Here is a 24,842-nt window from a genome sequence, read left to right on the forward strand (position 1 = left end):
TGAAGGGACGGTTACCACAAAAATGTGTGCATAATGTAGAGGACACACATGCACGGGTGATATCTATTATTAGCTCTGGGGAAGAGGCTTCCAGGGGGGTGGGATGGGCGGTTACCTTCGGCGGAACTGAAGCCTCTGCCTGTATATAACACCTGAATTATCATCTGAGAGAGCTGAGGAAACGACAACGGTACAAACAGAACCTTACGCGTGTTAGTGCCAATTGCACACTTATCATGGAGTACCCATCTATGTAGGCTGCAACATTAAGTATAATGTTCATGCCACAGGAGCGGGCACAGGTGAATGGCGCCACAGTTGTTGTTAGGAATTTACCACAAAAAAACGTGCTAAAATAATGTGTCTTAATTTACACAGCCAAATGAAAATAATTTCCGACCATAATTGATGATGCTCTTGAACATGCAGTCCACTGTTAAAACAGACGCGCGTGCCTGTATTTTCATCTCGAGGTCGCGCATGAAGAGGGCGTAGTTGGAGGAGGTGTTGGGGGGCAACATTTGTGCAAGGCGGGGGACGAGGGCAGGGAGAGGTTCTGCAAACGGAAGGGGATGAACAGGAAGAGCAAGGGCTGCGCACACAGAGGGGGAAACTGCTGGCAGTGTTGGTTTTCTAAATGTATTCATTCACCCCGTCTCCGTTCCTATTGTGTTAATGATTTTTGTTATCTATCTAAATGTCCCTTTAAGTTAGTTTATTGGCGCCACGGTCAGTTTTTCCTCTACAGTAAGCGTATTATCAAGCTAGCGACTCTTGACTGTCTCCAGCCTGCAACTTCCCGTCACTGAGAAGAACGAAGACAGAAAGAGTGAGCAGCTGAAAAGGAAACAGGGTCTGTCAATAAGAATACAGCTAAATCTACACGGATATCAGACGGATAGACAAGTCGATAGCATTGTCTTATTTTAGTCGACTAGACGGATCTGCGTTCTTCTCATTGGCTTGCTTACCAACCTTGGTTGTTTTCCTTGTTGAACACCCAGCTGCGTCTTGCCCCACTGTCGCCGAGGCTCGAGCCAACCACTGGTGGGGGGTTTCATGGGAGCCTTGTTTCGATAGAACTCCCTTCTCCCCCCCCCCGACGGACCCTCGCTCGAATCCAATTCGGGCGCTGTCTTCCCCGGGGGGTGCCCGGTTTTTGTTTAGTCTGACTGGGGAAGGAGGGCGGTCCCCCAGCCTTGACTGTCGCTCTGGCCGACCTCAGTGGACCCTAATATGGCAGGAAATCTGAAGAAAGGCGGAGGACTGATCGGAATGATGAAGGACGCGTTTCAGCCCCATCACCACCTCCATTCCAATCACCAGCCAGGGGCCGTGGACAAAAAGACAGTGGAGAAATGCTGGAAACTAATGGACAAGGTGGGTGACTAGCAGTCATAACTACCCGGCTGATGATCTGTGGCTCAGGAAGCTAGCATAGATAGCTAATTAGCTAGCTCGCTAACTAGACAGCTACAGTACTAGTTAGCTAGGGGAAGCTACACCGACTGGAAGAGAAAGTGGTAAATTAGCTAGTTAATGATATGTATTGTATTCATCTGCAGAAGATGTAGGTAGTTGAAGTTAGAACTACCTATATGGTTGTAGCTAGTTAGCTTGATGCTGGTGGTGGCTGGATTGCTAACTATGTTAGCCAGCTACCTAGGTAGCTAGCTAGCCAATTAACGTTAGTTAGCAACATTGACCAAGAAAGTCTCGACTGCATGGTGGTGGTGACTCAATCATCATACCAGATTAGGGTCTTGAAAATAGCAGCTAGCTAAGTGAGCAAAGTTATGCTTGGGCTTTGACCATAGCCACCGAGCTATATTTTACTGTTCACAACAAAAGATCCATTCCATTGACAAAGGTGTGCAATAAGGTTGTAAAATGTTATTCATCATTTGGGATTTAGCTAGCTGGCTAAATGTAATTTTAATGATCAGTGATTGTATGATCAGATGTTAAACACAATCATTTTCAAACAATGTGACAACAATTTAACTGCTGGTATCCAACACTTACTCTAGCAGTGACTCATGAAGTCCAGAGTATTGTGCAGCATGGAAATTAATACGTGTCGTCATAAAGAATTAGCTACATTTTACTTCACAAGAGGCACAATTCACAACATCATTTTTTTGAAAATGTAGCTGGCTGACCCCAAGTTTCCTGTGTGATTCACACAGAATTATCACAATGATTCAGAGGAAAAGACAGCCTTTTTTGTGTTTGTTTCTCAAGGAGTAGTCTACACATATGTCACTCTTTTCTCTTATCTGTAAGAACCCAAGCCCCTGAAGATTGTCATAATGGCACATGTTGGCCAGTTTGCATTGCTTTCCACCAGACAAGCACATCTGCATTGACTCCGTTAAATAAAGGTTAAAAATGATGTATGGAGAAGAGGTCACTTCACACAAACAGGAAAAACTGAAGTGACACTGCAATGTCAGTTCTCCTTTTCTGTTTCAGAAAGTGACCTTGGCTTCCCAATCAATGGCACACACAAAGTCTAGTCTGTCTGAGGCGTAGTTGAGGTTGTGTGTGTGTGTGTGTGTGTGTGTGTGTGTGTGTGTGTGTGTGTGTGTGTGTGTGTGTGTGTGTGTGTGTGTGTGTCCACAAGACCTTTTGAAATAGAAGACTTTGTCCACGATGGAGGGTTGTTGAAAGGAAAACCACTGTAGAACCTGCGATTATGTGATCTATGGCATGCTGATTTTAGCAGAATGTTACCCAGTATCGATGTTTCTGTCAAATCGTGTGAGTGCTTCAAGGCATGATACAACTTTACAAATTACACTTGTAGAGACTTTGTTTGCTACTGCTGCAGCTGGTATCCTATCAAGTATTGTTCATAGCATTTGTACAGTATGGTTGTCCTTCCCCTCTTTCAAAACGGGTTAATAATCATTACACTGACCCTTCCTCATCAGGTTTAACCATTTAATACACGTTTTTCTTCATACGGTTATGCCCCATGCACAGGTTAGCCTATCTGCTCATTCAAATATCATGAGGACAACCCAAACAACAGTGCATGTTTTGTAATAGATCTGCCTAAGAACTGCCTAAGTTTGGCAGTAAAAGTGTATGAATAGAATTGGCGTATAGGGTTATTACAGGCTTACTGCTTTTCCCGTGTTGTTGATTGGGTCCCTAGTCAATGTTTTAGTGGTTTTATCGTAACAGGAACCTGCAGTCATGGGTTACGTCCCGAATTGCACCCTATTCCATATATATTGCACTACTTTTGACCGGGGCCCGTAGGGGGGACGCACCTATGATCTAGAGCACAGTGGTATGGAGGGGGGGTTGGTTCTGTCCCAGTCTCCGATCCTGAGGTTAGCGAGAGAGCGGAGGAGGGGAATGCAGAACAGCTGAGAGGCAATCTTTTGGTTCAGTCCAGGCCACCACGACTGTGTGTGTGTGTGTGCACGTTTAGCCAACTGATAACTCTAGGACTTCCCTTCCTTGGCTACAGGCTTATCTGCTCTCTGACAGGACTCATGCACTTGGGTTGGGAGCACATCTGGGTTTATTGTGACCCCCCCTCTGACTGACCTCAGTCAGCCCCCCCAAAAAATCTCAGTTGGCTACACTGAACACATGTAGATGGCATGTAGTACTGTGCGCCTCCCATAGTCTGTTCTGTTGTGAGGACACCGTGTGGTATTACACCCACTAGATATGGGAGTTTTATGAAAATCTGATTTTTGTTTTCTAATTCTTTGTAGGTCTGTGTAATCTGAGGGGAAATGTGTGTCTAATATGGTCATTCATTTGGCAGGAGGTTAGGAAGTGCAGCTCAGTTTTTACCTCATTTTGTGGGCAGTGTGCACATAGCCTGTCTCCTCTTGAGAGCCAGGTCTGCCTACGGCTGCCTCTCAATAGCAAGGCTATGCTCACTGAGTTTGTACATAGTCAAAGCTTTCCTTCGTTTTCGGTCAGTCACGGTGGTCAGGTATTCTGCCACTGTGTACTCTCTGTTTAGGGCCAAATAGCGTTCTAGTTTGCTCTGTTTTTTGTTAATTCTTTCCAATGTGTCAAGTAATTCGCATTTTTGTTTTCTCATGATTTGGTTGGGTCTATTTGAGTTGCTGTCCTGGGACTCTCTGGGGTCTGTTTGTGTTTGAACAGAGCCCCAGGACCAACTTGCCTAGGGGACTCTTCTCCTGCCTAGAATTTAATGTCTCTTTTCTGGATTTTGATTAGCGGGTATCGGCCTAATTCTGCTCTGCATGCATTATTTGGAGTTTTACATTGTACACAGAGGATATTTTTTGCAGAGTCTCAATTTGGTGTTGGTGAGAGGACCCCAGACCTCACAACCATAGTTCTATAACTGAGTCAAGAATTTTCTGACAGATCCTAATTGGTTTGTTGAATTTTATGTTCCTTTTGATGGCGTACTGAGATTTACTGTCAGGGCCCAGGCATCTGTCTCTCTGTGTATCTCTGTTTCTGTCTGTCTCTCTCTGTTTCTGTCTGTCTCTCTGTGTGTTTGTCTCTCTCTCAATTTCAATTTGAGGGGGTTTATTGGCATGGGAAACATGTTTGCCAAAGCAAGTCTGTTTCTTTCTCTTTCTGTCTCTATTTTGCTCTGTTTCTCTCTCTATCTTGCTCTGTAAGTCACCCCCTCCTGCTCTCTCTCCTCCTCACTCTCGCTCCTCTTCTCTCTGTGTGTTTTCTTTGAGCCCCATGTTATTCTGCTGATAAGATCAGCCTGGAGCTCACTAAGCAGATGCAACCAGCCCTGCTCTGTGACTAGGCCACTCAAGACATGGTGGGTTCATTTGAAGGTTGGCCAATTCAGCATCAAATTGTGAATTTGGGTGGTGTTTATGATGAGAGTTCAATAGATGTAATAGGTTCAAGTACAGAATTGAGACGATAATCACGTTCTCCATTTTATTACATGACAGTTTGCTCCTGTATCTCTTTATAATGCACTAGGAGAGTGACCTATCTGAGTGCAAGTTGAACATGAATGTAGCCAGTAAGTCTAAGGTCGACAGTAGATAACTCTGTTTTAGATGGGGCTTTTATACTGGACACAAAGAAGAAGCTGACAAAGTAGATGATTGATTATTTTCGGGAAAATAGGCCCTCTTCCCTGTTTCACTTTGGTCAAGTTACTCATTCATCACAGAATGCTGTGGCACGCATGTTTATTGTGTTCATTGATTATGTGTTTATGGTTGTGACTCAGCTAGGGCTGTGGAGGTCACAACATTTCATCAGACGGTGATTGTCAAGCAAATAACGGTTGGTCTCACGGTAATTGACCGTTAATTAACGTAAACACATTTAGCATCTCCTTGCTTCTACACACAGCCTACAAGTTATTTTTAAAAAAGTCTAATAAATCCATGTAATATAGCCTACACTGTCACAATAAATCCATTATTTATTTTAAACAGGTCTAAAGAACCATGATATAAAGAAAATGTAGTCTATTTCAGAAGAACAGGATAGCATACTCTGAGTTGTCCTTATGTTAGGTCCTGATCTCGCTATGCCAAATGGCTGTGTGCTACACTAGTTCATTTAGCAGACAAGATTTGCTTAAAATTCCGTACCATTATTTTCTAGTATGAAGAATACAATTGAACAAAGCTGAATAAAATATAAATATTTTCTCAACGATTTGAGGGAGTGCGCACATGCAGCTGTTCTGTGTTGAGAGGTTAACAAAGAAATAGGTATTCCTATATGCTTAATTTAGAGTTGTTAATGTAACTTTAGTTGTTCTACAAACATTGGGCTATATGTTTTGATGTTTAATACATTGTAAGGCTGCATGATGAGACTCTAATGATGATTTGAAAACAGTTGCTTGAAAGGCATGAGCTCTGCTTAGTTTTTTCCACAGGCTGTACACACTTCATCAGTCTCTCATTCACAATTTGACAAGCACTTGATAATGCCTCGAATTTCACGGCGGCATCCCCTTTGTGGCCGTAGTGCATCCCCCAAAAATCCATGCCTTCTACAGCCCGGAGTGCTGCGTCGTGCCCTTCTCCCTGAGTGTGTTGCGCTATCTAAAGCGTCTCTCACTCACACACCTCTCCGTCACGTGATCGGGGTCTTTCTCACAGGCTATAAGTGAAGGCCGACACATCGGGGACGCAATTGCGCACGTCCTTATCCAATTCCGAGGTGCATATTTAAGATATTAGAAGAACTGTCCACATTTACTTTTCGTCAGCCAACAAGATGAGTAGGCCTAACGAACAGCAAAAGCACTAGCCTATGTCAATCTACTATTCCCCCATACTACAAAAGTCGACCTATTCTGTGCAAGGAATTAAATATTCCAAACATAGTCCAGGACAGTTGTGGGATATGATGGATCGCAAATTAATACAACCACTAGCATCAAACTTTTATGCATTGTGGCTGACGCAACAACGTTTAGCTTAAAATGTTGATAAACTATTAGACTATTTCCTTCACATTATAAGCGCAGCAATGAACACATGATAGTAGGCTATAAGCGCAAATGTTCCGTTAGCGGGGAAACACCATTATCAAAAGTGACCGCAATTATGCATGCATTGCTTTTATTATAATTTATAAAGGTGAATTTTTATGGTGAAAAAGGAGCTTCCCCAAACTTGAAACTCACTCGCTGCTTATATATGCAGTTTAGGCTCTACACCCCGGATTAATGTTCTTAATTTTAAGAAGTTATTTGTCCTCTTTAGTTGTGATGCAAACCTTAGTAAGACATATAGGCCTATGGGCTAGTCTACATGAGGTGTGCGACTATGATTCGAAAATGTCAACAACAAAAAAGGCATTGTTTCTTGCCTTAAGCTGGACATCATTCACAAGTGATAATATATCATTCACAAGTGATGGGCTAATATTGTCACCCATCAGACTATTCTTAATTTAATCGTAACTACATAAACAAAATAATATGTGACATTTTGTTTTGATTTAAAATGGACCATTATCATACACCTGCATCGAAACGGAATGTGGGGAAAAAATGCATATCAAATCAAACTTTTATTTGTCACATTCGCCAAATACAAGTGAAATGCTTACTTAAAACCAACAGTGCAGTTCAAGAAGAGTTGAAGTATTTACCAAATAAACTAAAGTAAAGTAAAAATAAATTAATAATAATAAAAAGTAACATAACAATAGAGGCTATATACAGGGGGTGCTGGTCAGTGTGCGGGGGTACAAGTTGAGGTAATTTGTACATGTAGGTAGGGGTGAAGTAACTATGCATAGAAAATACATGGTGAGTAGCAGCAGTGTACAAAACAAATGGAGTGGGGGGGTGTCAATGAAAATAGTCCGGTGGCCATTTGATTAATTGTTCAGCAGTCTTATGGCTTGGGGGTAGAAGCTGTTAAGGAGCCTTTTGGTCCTAGACTTGGCGCTCTGGTACTGCTTGCTATGCGATAGCAGAGAAAACAGTCTATGACTTGGGTGACTGGAGTCTCTGACAATTTAATGGGCTTTCCTCTGACACCGCTTATTATATAGGTCCTGGATGGCAGGAAGCTTGGCCCCAGTGATGTACTGGGCCGTACGCACTACCCTGTGTAGCGCCTTACGGTTAGATGCCGAGCAGTTGCCATACCAGGCGGTGATGCAACCGGTCAGGATGCTCTCGATGGTGCAGCTGTATAACTTTTTGAAGATCTGAGGACCCATGCCAAATCTTTTGTCTCCTGAAGGGGAAAAGGTGTTGTCGTTCCCTCTTCACGACTGTCTTGGTGTGTTTGGACCATGATAGTTCGTTGGTGACGTGGAGACCAAGGAACTTGAAACTCTTGACCCGCTCCATTACAGCTCTGTCGATGTTAATGGGGGCCTGTAGGCCAGGATCAGCTCCTTTGTCTTGCTCACATTGAGGGAGAGGTTGTCATCTATGCACTTAAATAGCGAATGGAGGACACTTTTCACCGTGGTTTATTTTCATGCCAGCCAGGTAGGCTATACTCCTGTTGTAAATAAGCAATGTGCTTAATATTAGGAAAGTTGAGAAATAAATATAGTAGGTCTATCCTATAGAACACTGATGGGCACCTCCTCTTTTTATTAGCAGCCATCACTCTTTCTCCTGCAGTTGCATAGCCTATAGAAATATTGCGGTAATACGGTTACGGTGCAGCAGCCCTAGTCTCAGCTGCATGTCATGCTTTGCTATATTATTTCCCACCAGATGTGTTTGTAGCTTGAGGGGATTGACATTGAGGAAGTGCAAACCAACGCACAGGCAAGATGCCACAGTCTGACAAATAATTGTAAAAACATCAAAAGCATCATCTCATGTACAATCCATGACATGATGATTCATAAGAAAACAAAGCCCTTCCCTTTGTGTATTGGAGAGGGACAGACGTGTGTGTGTGTGTGTGTGTGTGTGTGTGTGTGTGTGTGTGTGTGTGTGTGTGTGTGTGTGTGTGTGTGTGTGTGTGTGTGTGTGTGTGTGTGTGCGTGCGTGCGTGTGTCGTCTATTACCAGACCAACAGGAAGCTTTAATCCTGAGATGACTATTTCATTCTCTTCACTGTGTTGAAGGCCTTAAAATAGACTCACTTAGTGACTCTCAGGGTTTGCTATCTCAGCACTGCTCACTCACTCACACTTTCACTCGCTCTGCCACTTCTCCTCCGAGAGGATTTTCTCACTCTCTCACTTCCCTGTAGTCCCTAGTCCTTACTGGACTTGATGCTCTGTCGACACTCTGGTGCAAAAGTGATTACTTGTCAGAGAGAGTTTGAGTATTTTACGTTTAGGCGAAAAGTGGTATGATAAATATAATCCACGTCATCACACTATCATACCGATGTATTTGTCAAATGGTGTTCAGCGGTAGTTTCGTTTAGTGATATCGATTGTCTCCTTTTCACTGACCGTTATGTTTTGTGCAGGAGTGCTGCTTGTGTATGTAGGCTAAACACTCAAGTGTGCACAGAAGTTAGTTTGTTCAGTTAATGTTTGGGTACTTGTCAGGGTTGTGATCAGTTCACTTCCTGAATTGAAAAGATCTTCATAGAATACAATGTGCAACTTTTCAATTCAAGAAATAGCATTTTTATTCACTTCCTGAATTGTATTAAAAAGGAATGGATCCCAACCCTGGTATGTATTAGCATACTACTAAGTCTCTTCCGGTTGCTGGCTTCTCATTTGTTTCTGTAAGCTGATTCATCTCCCCTATGTGTCCTATCCTCTCCCTCCATCCAGGTGGTGCGACTGTGCCAGAACCCCAAGCTGGCACTGAAGAACAGCCCACCTTACATCCTGGACCTGCTGCCAGACACCTACCAGCACCTCCGCACCATCCTGTCCCGCTACGAGGGCAAGATGGAGACGCTAGGCGACAACGAGTATTTCCGCGTCTTCATGGAGAACCTGACCAAGAAGACCAAGCAGACCATCAGCCTGTTCAAGGAGGGCAAGGAGCGCATGTATGAGGAGAACTCGCAGCCCAGGTGAGAGGATGACGTTTTTGGAGATTGAGGTGGAAATCGAACTCGTTGTTGATGAAATGTAGGTACTTTTCCTAAAATACTTCTTGGTCTCACAATTTGCCATTTCCTGATATTTTTGGTTCCGAGACATCAAGATAAGTGCCTTTGTTTTTGTACAAGGAGCGCGAGAATTGGGCCGTCTCATCCTCCTCCTGAAATGCTCCTGTGAGGTTGCACTCTGACCTGTGTTAGATGACGCTCAGTTCATTTACTACCAGAATATGAACCCTTTCGTTAGCCCAGAGCTAAGCCGAGCTGTACGGTGCTGGCCTTGGTTACACATCCACCATAAGTCCAGGAACTGTGATTTGAAGGAACATGTCGAAAAGCAACTATCTGAGCCAGTACGGTTTGGGACGGCACAATAGTGTGAAAAGGCTCTGAATTTGTTTGTTTGTTTTTTTGTGTGCTGAACCCCTCCCTGTCATAGCAGGCAGGTGTAGGGTTAGATCTCATCGGTGGGTACGTTTCTGCACCTTCTTAAAGTGGAGCAATTTAGGCTTCTACTGAGTAACAGCCAAAGAGAAGGGTGCTGTGGTTTGTACAAGTGAACATTTGTGGTCAGGACGACGCTGATCTATTTGCCTGTGTTCTGTCTGTCTCTGTGTTCACAGGCTTTGCCGTTAGTATCCCACAGACTTGAGGGTTATAAGGAGCTAAAGAAATTGCAAAAATACAAAATGTAGTCTTAACACCTTTTTAGTTTTTGAATAACATCAACAACAAAAAAATCAGTCCATATACAGTACAAACCTACACATACGATCAACTTACAGACACACACACAAACAATGACTACATCTTATCTGAACAGACCTGCATGTTCACACACCCATCCCTAGTGCCTGCATTGTTGTTTGCCACTTGGCCTTAAATTGTATCAATTTAACAAACACTGCTAATCAAAATGTAGTCTAACATCTTTTTACATGACCAATATCATATTTTCCCTTTTATGATTTGTAGCTCAGGGGCCAAATTATTCAAGCATCTCAGAGAAGGGAATTGTATGCAGTGCCTTTAGCAAAGTTGAACAAGCATGTTAATTTTGATGACATTTTATAAATCCCGTCAGAAATGCAGGATTTGGCCTAAATCTGGTTGGGGAAATAGCCTGTAAAAATGGTCTATTCTACTTTGCCAACGGCACCCCATATAATTCCTAATCCGATGCTTGATAACTATGGCCCCAGGTTATACAGTTAAAAATGACAATGAAGCTTGATTTGCACATTTCTAACTTATTGCTGGACACACTCCAAGCCTCTCCCAGCTCAACAGATTACACGCAGTGGGAGCATGAATCTGATGGCTTGAGTTAAGTATCAAGTATCAATGGCAGGATGTGGCCAAATATTTTCTCCGTTAACTGACACAAGTTGGACCCCTGAGCTCATCTCCAATCTACTCAAAACACAACCCTTTTTTAAAACTTTTATGAAAACGGTGGTTACGTTCCTTCTTTTAATGCAACGAATCAGAGTAGCGATGACTCTCAGCCTGTAGTTTTGCATGGCTTCTGTTTTTTTTGGACAATGAGTCTCCTTGTGCTGAAACTACGGGAGAGGAGGAGGCTCAGCTCACATTCCTCTTCTGTCTTCCCCCTAATTGAATTAGCATTAAGTAATGGGCCCATTTGAACAGTCTTTGTGAAATACATTTTCATCATCACTTTATTACAGAGCGAGTGGGTTCTAGAGCCGGAGCTGGTAGTAACCGATGAAGCTCCCCCCCACATACAGGGACCAGAGACAAAGAGCGCTATTGTGCCTAGAGAAGGGCTTCAGTGAGTAAGCTCTAGCCCAGTAGTTTGGTTAGTGTGTTACCAGCCGCAAACGGCCTTAGCTGTGTGACACTCCTCCCATACCAGGGCTCTTAGCACGGTGTGCCTTACCTGCTGACTAAACCGGGCACGCGCATGTTGATTTTGGTCCACCCACACCAGACGCGATCAGGACACAGAGGTTGAAATATCAAAACGAATTCTGAATCAACTATATTCATTTGGGGACCGGTCGAAACACATGAAACAATCATGGCCATTTAGCTAGCTAGCTTGCTGTTGCTAGCTAATTTGTCCTGGGATATAAACAGTGGGTTTTTATTTTTACCTGAAATACGTAAGGTCCTCTACTTCGACAATTAATCCACAGATAAAACAGTAAACTGTTGTTTCTAGTAATGTCTCTTCCATAAGGCTTCTTCTTTGGGCTTTTTATGGCAGTTGGCAACCAACTTTTTAAGGTGCATTACCACTACCAACTGGACTGGAGTGTGGACCTCGTCTTTCAATCACCCACGTGGTTATATGCTCCTAAAAACCAATGAGGAGATGGGAGAGGCGGGGCTTGCAGGGATGTAGGCGGACACACAGAAATTTCGGAGCACAATGAAAAATGTTTGACGTATTAAAGCTAGTGCTCCTAAATTAACATTCCAGGTCGCACAGCTAAATATTTAGGAGCATATGCAAATAAAATGGTCGCACTGTAGAGCCCTACGTACCACTCTCTTTCCTCCTAGATAGGATGGAGATGGTTAGAACAGTTTGATACAGTGTTAGCTTCAGCCTCGACTTAAATATTTTCCTGTAGCGACAAAATGTTAGCTATTCCCTTTCCTCTGGTTGTTGATAAAGATTGAGCACCATTTAGTGAAAAATGACGGATGCTAGCTATGAATGATATGATGATCACGTGGTCGTCCCACATGGTTGTTTCTTCTCAGACCGTTGCAGTACAGAGAGCGATACTGGGTGGATGTGGTGCTGAGATGCCCTGCTGACTTCTCCACAATATTACCGCCGCAAAATTTGCTCTTCTATTTATGAAGATTTTTTTGAAGTCCGGCCCTCCATATTTAGATTTGAGCAGTACAAATATTTTTTGCTCATCTTGCACACAGACATACTGACACACAGCCCTCGTAGTTTGTCATATTTGCATTCAGCGTTCTGACTATTGCTGGTTGATTACCACAACCACGGTAGACTGAAGCCTTTTGCTAATTTGAGTTGTGCTTTTTGTGCGGCGGTGGCCTGACATGGGAGTCTAGCTGCGACGCTGCTGTGTGTGAGGGGGTGAAGTGTTGGCTGCGGGCTGTGAGCTGCTAGAAGGGAACTAATGATTAACAGTGACACTGTCACGCACTGTGCGCGCCACACAGTTTCTTCCCGGTAGACTGCGAGCTTCCTTTTCCTGTTTCTCACAGGCCACCTAGTGCCATTTCTATACTGCTCAGAGAGAGGGGGAGGGTGCGCAACAGGGAGAAGGAGCACAGCAAACGCTACCCTGTTTATAACCGCAAAGTCCAGACTGAGTATGGAGTTGATCAATGTGTGCAGAAATAGGCCCTTCCAACCTCCCCTATATCCGGATATTGTTCAGACCTCCCTGAGCTTTGCCGTTTGATCTGGCTTCCTTGGCTAAGCCCCTGACCAGCACTCCGTCCTGACTGCTGGTAGTTAATATATCCTGGGGGGAGAGGAGGGCTGGTTCCCAAATGGAACTCTATTCCCAATATAGTGCACTACTTTTAACCAGGGCCTATGTAGGGAATGGGGTGCCATTTGGGCAACAGGAGAATCATCCTGGGGCGGAAGGGGTAATCCATCTGCAGTCCGAAGCGTGAGACAAGGCTGTTCTTTAACTCCAAACCCCGTTTTCATATCCACGGGGCAGGAAACCAGAACAGGAGTGCGACTTTCCTTTTTAGCGTGGCTGCTCTCTCTTCCTCTCACCCCACCACATGCCCATGATCCTGGCCCTGTTGGATTTATGTTTTCAGATCAACATTAAAAGGAAGGACTCCATCTACATTCATGCAGCCCCTTTACAGCCTCCTGCTGCCTGTTGCAGCCTCCGCTGGCTACAGCCGAGGGTATTGCAGATGGTGGGACCCCAGTGATGTTGGGAGAAGGATCTGCATGATTGGCCATGGGCCTCCTACTTCATCTTCCTCACTACTGCAGACACTCACTGTCTCTGTGCTCTCCTTTCTCTCTGCAGACAGAGGAAGCCTCCCATATCTTCTTGCACCTGGCAGTCTCAAGCTAGTCTGCACGTCCCTGATAGTGGCTCACACAACCCCTTTTGTTGTGTCCATCGCTTCTAATGCCACCTTACTATGACATATTCAGTCTCTTCTCTAAATAAGCAGACAAAACTATTGCAAATGGTTTTATTTGATAGCTTTGCGAATGTTGACAAAACAGTTGTCGTATGTAGCTGCTATGAAAAGGGGCTCCTCTGCCTCCTGTCTGTGCTGCCGGAACTCTGTGGTATCATGCCAAGTTCATGTCCCTGCCAGCATTAGTACCACAACATCCCTCTGTTTGCAGAGGGCATGTGCCAGTTGCTAAATTTGTCCCTCAAAGCCCTGACCCAAGATAAAGTATGACTATCCCATTTTCTATACCAGCCTGCTGGTAAAACAATAGTTCCTCACTCAGGAGTAGGCTATTGGCTTTGACTATCTCTCCCATCTTATCTGCTGGCAAAGGTCTGTGCAAACGGATCAATTCCAGCAATAGGGAAATGCACTGCCGGATAACAATATCATTCCAAAGGATGTGTCCATTTTTAGGGCACATGCAGAGAATGTGAGAGAGCCAACGTCTTGCATACTGTAGCATCACTCTGGGTCTGCTTATTTCTCCTTTATTTAACTAGGCAAGTCAGTTAAGAACAAATTATTATTTACAATGACGGTCTAGGAACAGTGGGTTGACTGCCTAGTTCAGGGGCAGAACGACAGATTTTTACCGTGTCAGCTCAGGGATTTGATCTTACAACCTTTCGGTTACTGGCCCAACTCTCTAACCAGTAGGTTAACTGCCGCCCCTGTGTTTTAGGCTGCTGAATTTGACATTCTTTGCCACTTCATGTACCAGCAGTTACTAATATATAACTCCTATACTGTTATGTCTGAGGATTTTGGGCTATTTCTTGATGAGTTCTGTCAGATCAGACAGACAATTTGTGGTTGGTCGTGATGTGAGAAATGGAAAACTTTTCTTAATGTTTAAACAGCATCTAAATTATTATTATTTATTTTTTAACGTTTGTCCATAAGAACAATAAGAAAAAATCCTAGTATTCCATGTGAATTTACAATACAGCTGCCAGCAATGGTTTTGGTCTCGGTCCCTTTCAGATGGTTAAGCATTGCACCTGTAGTCTGCTACCCTTACTGTACCTCAATTCCACCTCGCGAAGTTGGCATATCCTTTATATTTAACTTCTCAACGTATTGCCATACAGGTAGGGCTGACCCAGTTTAGTCGACTGGTTTATTGTTTGGTCGATAGGCTGACGGTCGGCCGAGATTTTTTCTTTTGTCAAACAGTCTAAAATGTATTCATGTTGCGTTGCACCCGAAATGGCACTCTATTCCCTATTTAGTGCACTGCTTTTGACCAGAGCCCTATGGGCCCTGGTCAAAAGAAGTGCGCTATGCAGTGAGCAGGGTGCCATTTTGGACACACATTTTTTTATTGCACATTAGGCCATTAGGGACCATGCCAGTTGTCTGCTCTGAGTCTGACTTAATTTGGCTTTGTGAAATGCCCTCGACTGACGGGCCTTTTACCCATCATGCCACATGCAGGCCAAACTGTTAGTGCCGCTGTGAATGGAAATGCACTTAACGCTTCCTGGGCTCCGTTTCAGCTTGAGTTACACTGGCCTGCACATCACCCCTAGCCCGATCTCTCGCTCTCTCTCTCACACACACACACGCGCACACACACGCACGTATGCACACACTGAGGCAACACTGCATCGTTTATTTATGGCATACTGCTGCCAGTTTCAAAATAATATAGACCGTATAGTTCTCCTACTGGGTTATGAGGAACATTAGGCTTTAAACAGTTCCTTATTTGACCTGGGGACACAGCAAATAGGCGATGTAAGGCTATTTAGACAGGAAATGGTAAGATTACGCATCGGTTGCTTTCTCTAACACTGTTAGCACTTTTCCAGTGGAACTTTTTCAGGGGTTAGGCGGCGACTCGTGTCTTTCAGTCTTTATCAGGGTGGATGATATTACAGGAATTAAACAGTTAATTAAAAAAAGTGAGCCTCTATGTTTTGCGTTGGTGCATCAGGATGTGTCAGTCAAAGTATGTGTCTCTGTGTGTGCACTCAAGCGCACTTGTTTGTGTGCGTAAGTCTGCTGTCACTGCTGTTTCCTGACAGAGATCCGGTGAGCAGCCAGTTCCGGAGAGTTAAATGTATAATGTGATGACTGTGATGAAAGGGGAACCCAGTGTGGTTGCGATGTTTTTCTCTGTAGAAGTGTCTATGACTATTGTGTGATTGTGTTGCTGCTGCACGGTGGGTGCTGAGGGTCCTAGTTCACAGACACAGACAGCCCGACTGCTACATTGTATTGCATTGAGACTAGGCCTACCACCAGGCTTACAACATGTCAATCCCCCTCTCCCCGATTTTGTCAGGTAGGCCTAATGTGTAGTGCCACCAGCCACTGTGATTTAGTCCCCCAGACCGTCCGTTCGCCAGTAATTGGCTTCAAGTGGACCGCCGCTTTAACTTTCTCGCCTTCTATCGCAGAAAACAGGAAATGGGAAGGGAGCAGCCAGCTGCTGGTCAAAGGTCAGGCTCTTATAGGAGGAGGGGGTCACCACGAGCGCCGTATCCAGGGATAGCTTGGCCCATTGCCACGGTAACAGCGGAGATCTATGCTCTGTTGTCGAGGCAGCGGTGGATTGAGGGGGCATATGTGTCTGCGGGTTAACTACTGTAGCTCATGCAGAATAAGAAAATGTATCTGTCCCAAATAGCACCCTATTCCCTATATAGTGCACTACTTTTGGCCAGAGCCCCATTGGCGCTGGTCAAAAGTAGTGCAATATATAGGGAATAGGGTGCCATTTGGGACGCAGAAAAAGAAATGCCTCGCCGGGGTTAGCAAAACACCCAGCCGCCCACGCACTGAGGTTGCATTTACTCAAACATTCTCTCTCTTTCTCTCCTCACTCTCTCCTTTTCTGTCTCTCCTTTTCTGTTTCTCCTCTCCTTTTTCTCTTTCTCTCCCTTTTCTCTTTCTCTCCTCTCCCTTTTCTCTTCTCTTCGCTCTGGCTAACGATGTCCTTGGGTTTTTCAGACGAAAAGGAATGTCCTTAAATAATGAATGGGGTTGTGTGTTTTTTATTTTTTTAAGTTGTTGGCGTAGTCTTTTGGACTTTCTAACTAACTTTCGTTCGGTGCTATTGTTGTATCTGTGAACACTGGTTTTGAGTTAAAGCAGATGACGCATACAGACAGAGGAGTAGAGGACTAGTCTATATGCGCTTGTGGGGATCTGAGAGGATATGATAAGCCTAAACAATGTGTTAATAGCGCCACCTTGCCCTCTGATAGGATAGGAATAGGGAAGCAGTGTGTCGTCTCCACTGTCCACTAGGCTAGTCTCTGTATCAAACAACATACAGGAGATTTGTTTTAAAGGTTAGGGCTCCCTGCCTCTCTTGGCCGAGCCTTGTAGCATTGGAGCCATGCCCAGCCGCGCACAGAAATACAGAGCAAGCGTTGTAGCACCAAGTTCTACCCTAGTCAGAGATACGAGGACACACGTACAACAGGCACGCTGGCAGGCGCACTGTAAACTCATAACCTACAACATCACTCTCGGGATTGGCAGTTTAACTCGTTGTTTTGTAGAATGTGACCTTTAATGGTGACTAGACACATACACACTAGTCTCTCTCACACACACAAGGCATACCCTATGCCAGTGACGGGACACAGTTGTGCTTCACCGAGGGCACTTTGCCACCTACAGAGCAATGCTCTCACACTAGCCTTGTCAAGAACCAGGCTTTCTTAAAACTGGAAGCCAGGGGAAGTTCATGGCAGAAAATTTTTTAAATGAGGTGGACACTCGGTGTAAGTTAGTGACGCAACACATCAAACCAATCAAATGCCTTGCTTGGGCGGAACTCCAATTGTGCAAACTAGCATACGGAGCAACTCTGCAAAATGTGTCCTTCCTGGTCTGAAAACGGCGAACAAAATAACATGGAGCACCAACAGCATGTGGAGGGAGGGGTCTTGAAATGTAGCAACCAATCATAATCTTGCCGCTGGGAGCCAGCAGACCATTCAGATAATTTTTGCAAGACCTCGAAGGGAGGCGTGACAGTGGAATGATTTTAGCGGTATGGCATCGCAAGACTACCCTCACACAAACTGTTTGTGTGTGTGAAGGTGAATCCAATGTACGATTTCTGTTTGCCATCACTGCCCACTCGGTTAGCTAGGGTCAGTAATGTCAACCTCACCAACAGGACGGCCCCTTCTCGAAATGTGGGCACTCATAATTGGCATACTTTTCCAGTGGGAAATAAATTGTTGTGATTTAAATTAAGCCCATTGGTTGAATTTGAAATTTAAACTGGAAAGTGTGAAGGAGGGATTAGAGAATTGAATTGGAAGATGGACTTAGTTTTGCATGGGTTGTGTCAAGGTGACGAGGGGAAACGGCGCAGGGAAGATGGGCTTCTACTGCTGCAGAAGGCCTCGCCTCACTCAAAGGCTTAGCTGGAAAGCCATTCGCAAAGAAAGAGGCTACATTTCTTTTTCTTCTCGTTTTGGCAGTTGAGTGTCAAAAAATGCCCACACAGGCGCGCGCGCGCACACACACACACACTCACTCACACAATTTGGCAGGGTGTCTGTATCCTCACTCTGTCTTTTTCGAGCTCATCATAAGGCTCTGTCCTCTCCTCTATCTCCGTACACTCCCTTCCCCACCCTTCCTCTGTGCTGGCATTGGAGAGAGGGTGAGACGCTGCCGCCACAGTCTCACGCTCTCTTGTGCATGTCAATTTTCCCAGCCCCCACCCCCCCCAAGAGCCTCGCACAATCCCTCACTGTGCTATCACGTGCTTTCTTTAGTTTGTCTTGGCCCATAAGACTACTTTCAGGGTGAGGAACCATCCAACGTCAAGTTGGATAATACTCTCTCTCTCTCTCTGTTCCTCTTCTGTAGACGGAACCTGACCAAGTTGTCGCTGATCTTCAGTCACATGCTGGCTGAGCTCAAAGCCATCTTCCCCAACGGCCTGTTCCAGGGGGATAACTTCAGAATCACCAAGGCTGACGCCGCCGAGTTCTGGAGAAGATCATTTGGGGACAAGTCAGTCCACCTCTGCTCTCTACAAAAAGTTGACATTTACAGCTCGCTAGCCAGTCATAGTGAAAGTATTTAACATTTAAGTGGTAAGATTGGATATATTTATGCACCACATGATGGAAACTGGAAGTAAGAAATTGCTTTGATGTTTCAAGCTACGTGAGGTAGCCTAGGTAAACAGATAGAAAGTAGTTAATAAGTCTCTTTGGTTTAGGAAAAAAACAAAAAACAAACTCTTTTTGTCAGTCACCATAAACACTCAGAACCAGGAAAAGCAGCTGGCCAAATTTAGCCCACAAGATTTCATATGGCCTGACCAAAAATGTCTTCAGAAAAAATTACAAAATCGGCCCATGGCTTAATGTCGCAGCTGACCCCTGCTCTAAACACTATTGTTGCACTCTAGCGAATAACATGTTTGGAACGTCCATATTCAGGGTAGAATCAGTGGGATCGGACACCGTAAGTGCAATAACAGGGAAGGTTTAATACAATGCAGCAACGTTGCTTGTTCAACTCAATGGGTATAGTATAGTAAACATGTTGTCCCGATGATGTGTTTTAAGGACGATAGTGCCTTGGAAGGTGTTCCGGCAGGCACTGCACGAGTTCCACCCCATCAGCTCGGGCTTGGAAGCCATGGCCCTCAAGTCCACCATCGACCTCGCCTGCAACGACTACATCTCCGTCTTCGAGTTTGACATCTTCACCAGGCTCTTCCAGGTTGGGCCTATACACACACGCACGCACGTGCAAACACACACATACAGTACATGTGCATGGACACACAAAAACACGAGCACAAGTGCATGGATATACACACTCGTATCCCTAGATGCGCGCACACACACACTCAAACACACACACTCACACACAGCCCCCCTTGTACTACACTCCACTGCGCCAATGTACACAATTTCTCTTGAGAGAGGAGTTGAGAAAAGAGTCTGACAATGTATTTGTGTTGTGTATATCAAATTTTATTGGTCACATACACATGGTTAGCAGATGTTAATGCGAGTGTAGCAATCTTGTTACATATTACTGTAGCTCCCATGGAATAGTCCTCCATAGTTCCAGCACACACCGTTGTACCATCACTAACTCCTATCTACGGTTTAAAAGCTGAGGGTAATGGACCAAACAATGGCCATTACTGTCGCCAATAGTCTCTTACCATAGCCGCACTTTCTAACTACACATGAGTTTGGCAAAGCAATACTTGTGGCCATGTGTGTTTCTCTGCTATGAGGTATCAGGTGGCAGTTGCCTGCATCCCTGCCTGCTGAGAGAGAGGGCCAGTGTTTTGAGTTGAGTGGCTGCGTTGCATGTCTCCAGGCTGAATAGAGGCCTCTTCCTGGCCCTTGTTGGCATAATGCAGGCTCCAACTCTTAAAGAACCCACTTTACAGCAGTGGATCTCAGCTGGTTTTGCTTCAGGACCCAAATTGAACCAGGTTGTCTTAGTCGCGATCCAATATTCACATCGTGATTTAATTTATTTTTGTCAAAATGCGGTCTGGGAAACTGTTTAATTCTATATTGACAGTAAATGTGCTAATTATATGGCAAGGGAACAACAGTCCCACCTTTTTTTTATTGTCAATAATTCAATTTTGGTTTGAGACTCCAAAATCAACCAAATCTGCTAAATAAATAACTCTATATTGAAAATACTATGAGTGAAGTAGTTCAGAGGTTAAATTATTAAAAAAAAATAGGGTCATTATTTCTACACATTTTTATACCTGGTTTTAGTCATTTAAATTCAGACTGCTGTATAATAAAAAATAAATAAAAGTGAAACCACTCACGACCCATTCAAAACCTTGGACCTGCCAGTTGAGAATCGCTGCTTTACAGGGAGTCGGGACTGGATGAAATAGTTAAGTGCCTAGGAGAGGAGTGGCTTTTTTGGGGATAATTCTATCAAGTTTTTAAGTGGCCACCGTACAGAGAACAAAGAGAGCTTACTGGGCCATTCTTTCACTGCTAGTCAGCTGTGAGGAACAAACTGTACTAAAACATACCCATCCTGTCACAAAGGACCTTGGGATCTGACTAGTCCTTAGGAAATATGACTGCGTTATTGACATCTTTGCAATTTTGATCCACTAGTGACACATCGCTAATCTAGTTGCATTGGAACAAGTTCTAGTGGCTGTTTCGCGGACACAGATTAAGCCTAGTCTTGGACTAATGTACTTTCACTGGAGATGAATGTGTGTCCAGGAAACCCCCTGCTGCTCTTCTTCACACACGTCATGTTTAGTGCTGCTGTACCTTTGTGCAGTGGCCTAAATGCTAAAAGACCAACAACCAATGTCCCCCGTAAGTAATTGTCCCAATTGGACAGGCGCAAGTAGTTGTCCCTTGTTTCAATCCATTTTCTTCCGTTTGGGGCCTAATGAATATGACGCACGCCACTTACATGCCAATTTCAATACCTAAAAGCGAAGGTTTATATACATTTTCCCTTTTTAGTCATCTGTTTCTTTTGTTGTTTCTAAGGGACGACTAGTATTTGTTTCCTGAGGGGAAGTGTTCTTCAGTCTTTTTTTTTTTTTAAACATTTTATTTTGTATTTTCTTTAGGCCCTAGCTAGTTCCCTGGCTTGTGTGATAGTGAGTGGCTTGGATACAGTGTAACCTAGGTGGCTGGCTGTCTGCGAGTCGTGTTGAACAGCTGAATACATGCTCTTTATTTGGGTTTTGGACGCGCCCTCGAAATAGCCGCGGGGTGTTTGCCGAGAGCGCTCGTGTTCTTTTGAAGCCCCCTGCACATCAAGGTCATGCTTCTCATCAGCATGTGAATGAACCTGTATGATAGAGCCATAGTGGATAAACTGCAGTAGGGCAGAATTGGATGGAAGCATTATTTCCAGTTGGTAACACAAGACGTAGGGTGGTCTGGTTAAAAGTAGTGCACTATATGGAATGGGGTGCCATTTTGTGACGTATCCATTTGCTAGTTGCTAGCTTCCTTTGCCTGTAGTAGTAAATGTATAATTATGACTGCTGTCTGCCTGGTATTTCTTATCTATGACTATGGTTCCTGTGCAATCTGACGGTTAGGTGTAGTGCGTTAACAGGTTTGCTAGCGGCTCTCATCGGTGATGCTGCATGCATGACAGTCAGCAGGTAAAGAGAAACGCGTTTTACAATAGGTGTGAGGTAGCTTTCTTTCTGTTCGTATTGTGGTCTGAAGTAAAAGCTGACTGATGTAGCCTAGCCGACTCAAGGGCCGCGTCCTAGGGTTGTGTAAATTGGGCGTAGGCTAAGAAAAGTGTCTCAATTTAAATACTTTCACATTTTACAGTTAATAATGACATCTGAGAATGCGTCTTTTAGAAGAGAAAGTGACAGGATGGCATTTTTTTGCGGTCTGTTGGGTCATGCATAACCAATTGGTTAACTGTATTGGACAGGGCTAGGTCTTTGGTCACTTTGTTTCCACTTCATTTTGCCACTAAACCATCAGCACGAGTTCACTTCACGCTTTCTTTGACAGTTTTTGACGTGTCAAGAGACCGCACAAACTCACTGGTGTGGATCCCACATCGTACCGCTACGTATGCTAGTCTAATTGCTAAATCAATTTGAAATTAGCTTCCATTTTATTTAATGAAAAACATGTATTTTTTTTACCTTTATTTAACTCAGTTAAGAACAAATTCTTATTTTCAATGACAGCCTAGGAACAGTGGGTTAACTGCCTTGTTCAGGGGCAGAATGGCAGTTTTTGTACCTTGTCAGCTCAGGGATTTGATCATTCAACCTTTCGGTTACTAGTCCAACGCTCTAACCACTAGGCTACGCTGACGCCCCAAATTAGCTACCATTTGCTAGCACTAGAACTTGCACGAACACTGGCCTAACTCTATTTCCTCTTTTTCTGTTGTCACCAAGCATACATTTTAAGACCAGACGCTGAAAATAGTTCCTGATGGTGTGTCAGGGTACTCTGAACACTCTAATTTGAGTCAAACAGGCGCAGGGGGTTTGACTCTTAGTACAGTACCTTCGTAGCTTCTCACTATCGTTACCACATTACCATTCCCCGGGGGCAGATCTGATATGAAGATAGGGTTGCACCTCTGGAGAAACTAAAGGGAGCTTTAAGAGTCGGTCATGATTAATTGCATTACTCGCCACGTTGTACCACTGTGTTGTACCACTGTGTTGTACCACTGTGTTGTACCACTGTGTTGTACCACTGTGTTGTACCACTGTGAGACGACGTGACTCACCCTCTGCTCTGTGCTGTGTGGGTGTATATACAGCCTTGGTCGTCTCTGCTGAGGAACTGGAACAGCCTAGCGGTGACTCACCCGGGCTACATGGCCTTCCTCACCTACGATGAGGTCAAGGCCCGGCTGCAGAAGTTCATCCACAAGCCTGGCAGGTCAGTGAGAGAGTCTACATACACACACAACAGACACACCGTCTGTACGCTGACGCGTGTGTGCGCACACACCTCAGCCAGATACACTTTCTCCTCTATTGTCAAAGCACAAACACAATGAGAGAGGATGATGATGTTTTATTATAAACTGGGTGGTTCAAGCCCTGAATGCAGGTTTGACTGACATCTGTGGTATATCAGACCGTACACCACGAGTATGACAAAACATTTATTTTTACTTCTCTAATTATGTTGGTGACGAGTTTATAATAGCAGTAAAGGCGCCTCGGGGGGGGGGGGGGGGTTGTGGTATATTGCCAATATACCACAAGTAGCTGTTTTTGAAGTGTGAGAGGACGTGACAGCACGGGCAAGACTCAAGTCAGTGACCATCACATATGTTGTAGGGAGAAAAATAAAGGTGAATATGTAAAGTCATGGTTATAATGAGATAGTAACTTCAATGAAAATGTATAATTAAGCAATAAGGCACGAGGGGATGTGGTAAATGGCCAATATACCACAGCTAAGGGCTCCGCGTTGCGTCGTGCATAAGAACAGCCCGTATCCGTGGTATATTGGCCATTTACCACATCCCCTCGTGCCTTATTGCTTAATTATACATTTTCATAGTAACTTCAATCTCATTATAACCATGACTTTACATATTCACCTTTATTTTTCTCCCTACAACATATGTGATGGTCACTGACTTGAGTCTTGCCCTTGCTGTCACGTCCTCTCACACTTCAAAAACAGCTACTTAGACTACTGTTAAAGCGCACTGCTTTCTTACAGTCTGCCTGTCATGAGCTTACACACACACACACACACTAACAAACTCGACCTAACACACACTGGCGAGCACCGCCAGCTTGGCTGTCGAATGCACACTTGCACAATGACACCAGAAGGCGCCAGTCCACCCTCGCCCCTAGTCTCACGTGCCCCCCCTGTGGCACATGGAACAGCATGGTACCTAGCATCAATAGGTCTATTGTAGAGACTGGGCGGATGTCAGTACTCGCTCCAACAGAGGGCAAGTGTGTGACACAACGCGGCAAGTATTGAGCCTTCGTTCACCTCTTATTCCTAGATGACAAAATTGGTGACTCCTTTTAAAATGATTTGAATGAATAAGCGTTAGCTATTTGTGGATAGAGTATTCATACTAATAACGCTTGAGGATTCTGTGACGTGTAAACATTTCCAAGCGTTGTGAGCGTGTACTACATTGTAAGCCGTGCCTGTGTGTGCGTGCGTATGCTGTACACGCTTCTAAATTGTATTGATTATAGTGTGCACACTCACACTTACACTATAAGCAATACAATTTAGAAGCATGTACAGTATATTGTTTGTTTACAAAAGTTTGTAATGCCTGCAATTGCTTTATAAAAGGCTTGTTAATGGAAATATATCCTTTAGTATTGAACTCAGGACAGAGAAGCTCACCTGGAGTTTGATTGGGCATTTTTTTTAGGGTGTTTTCCCTATTTTCATTTGTGTGTGTGTGTGTTCCACAGCTACATCTTCAGGCTGAGCTGCACGCGGCTGGGCCAGTGGGCCATCGGCTACGTCACTGCAGATGGGAACATCCTGCAGACCATCCCCCACAACAAGCCCCTCTTCCAAGCCCTCATCGACGGCTTCCGGGAAGGATTGTGAGTTCACCAACCTCTCTCTCTCCCTTTCTCTGTGTGTCTGCCTTTCTGTCTCGGTCTCTCTCTCTGTCTCTCTAACTGTATCTGTCTCTCGCCTGTCCGTTTCTCTC

At 44.4% G+C, this 24,842-nt stretch overlaps 1 protein-coding gene across 1 annotated transcript in view; it reads left to right on the plus strand.

The window, feature by feature from the left end:
- Positions 1-537: 537 nt before the first annotated feature.
- LOC106612473 (Cbl proto-oncogene, E3 ubiquitin protein ligase) overlaps positions 538-24,842 on the plus strand; it is a 38,239-nt gene continuing 13,934 nt past the window's right edge. The window contains exons 1-6 of the mRNA XM_014213633.3: positions 538-1,380; positions 9,220-9,467; positions 18,522-18,668; positions 19,232-19,388; positions 22,947-23,068; positions 24,595-24,732. Coding sequence (XP_014069108.3) covers positions 1,237-1,380; positions 9,220-9,467; positions 18,522-18,668; positions 19,232-19,388; positions 22,947-23,068; positions 24,595-24,732 — 956 coding nt within the window. The 5' untranslated portion in view covers positions 538-1,236. The remainder of the gene's footprint in view (positions 1,381-9,219; positions 9,468-18,521; positions 18,669-19,231; positions 19,389-22,946; positions 23,069-24,594; positions 24,733-24,842) is intronic.

The sequence above is a fragment of the Salmo salar genome, chromosome 09 (genome assembly GCF_965601325.2).
Source record: "Salmo salar chromosome 09, fSalSal1, whole genome shotgun sequence".
In the NCBI taxonomy this organism is placed as follows: Eukaryota; Metazoa; Chordata; class Actinopteri; order Salmoniformes; family Salmonidae; genus Salmo; species Salmo salar.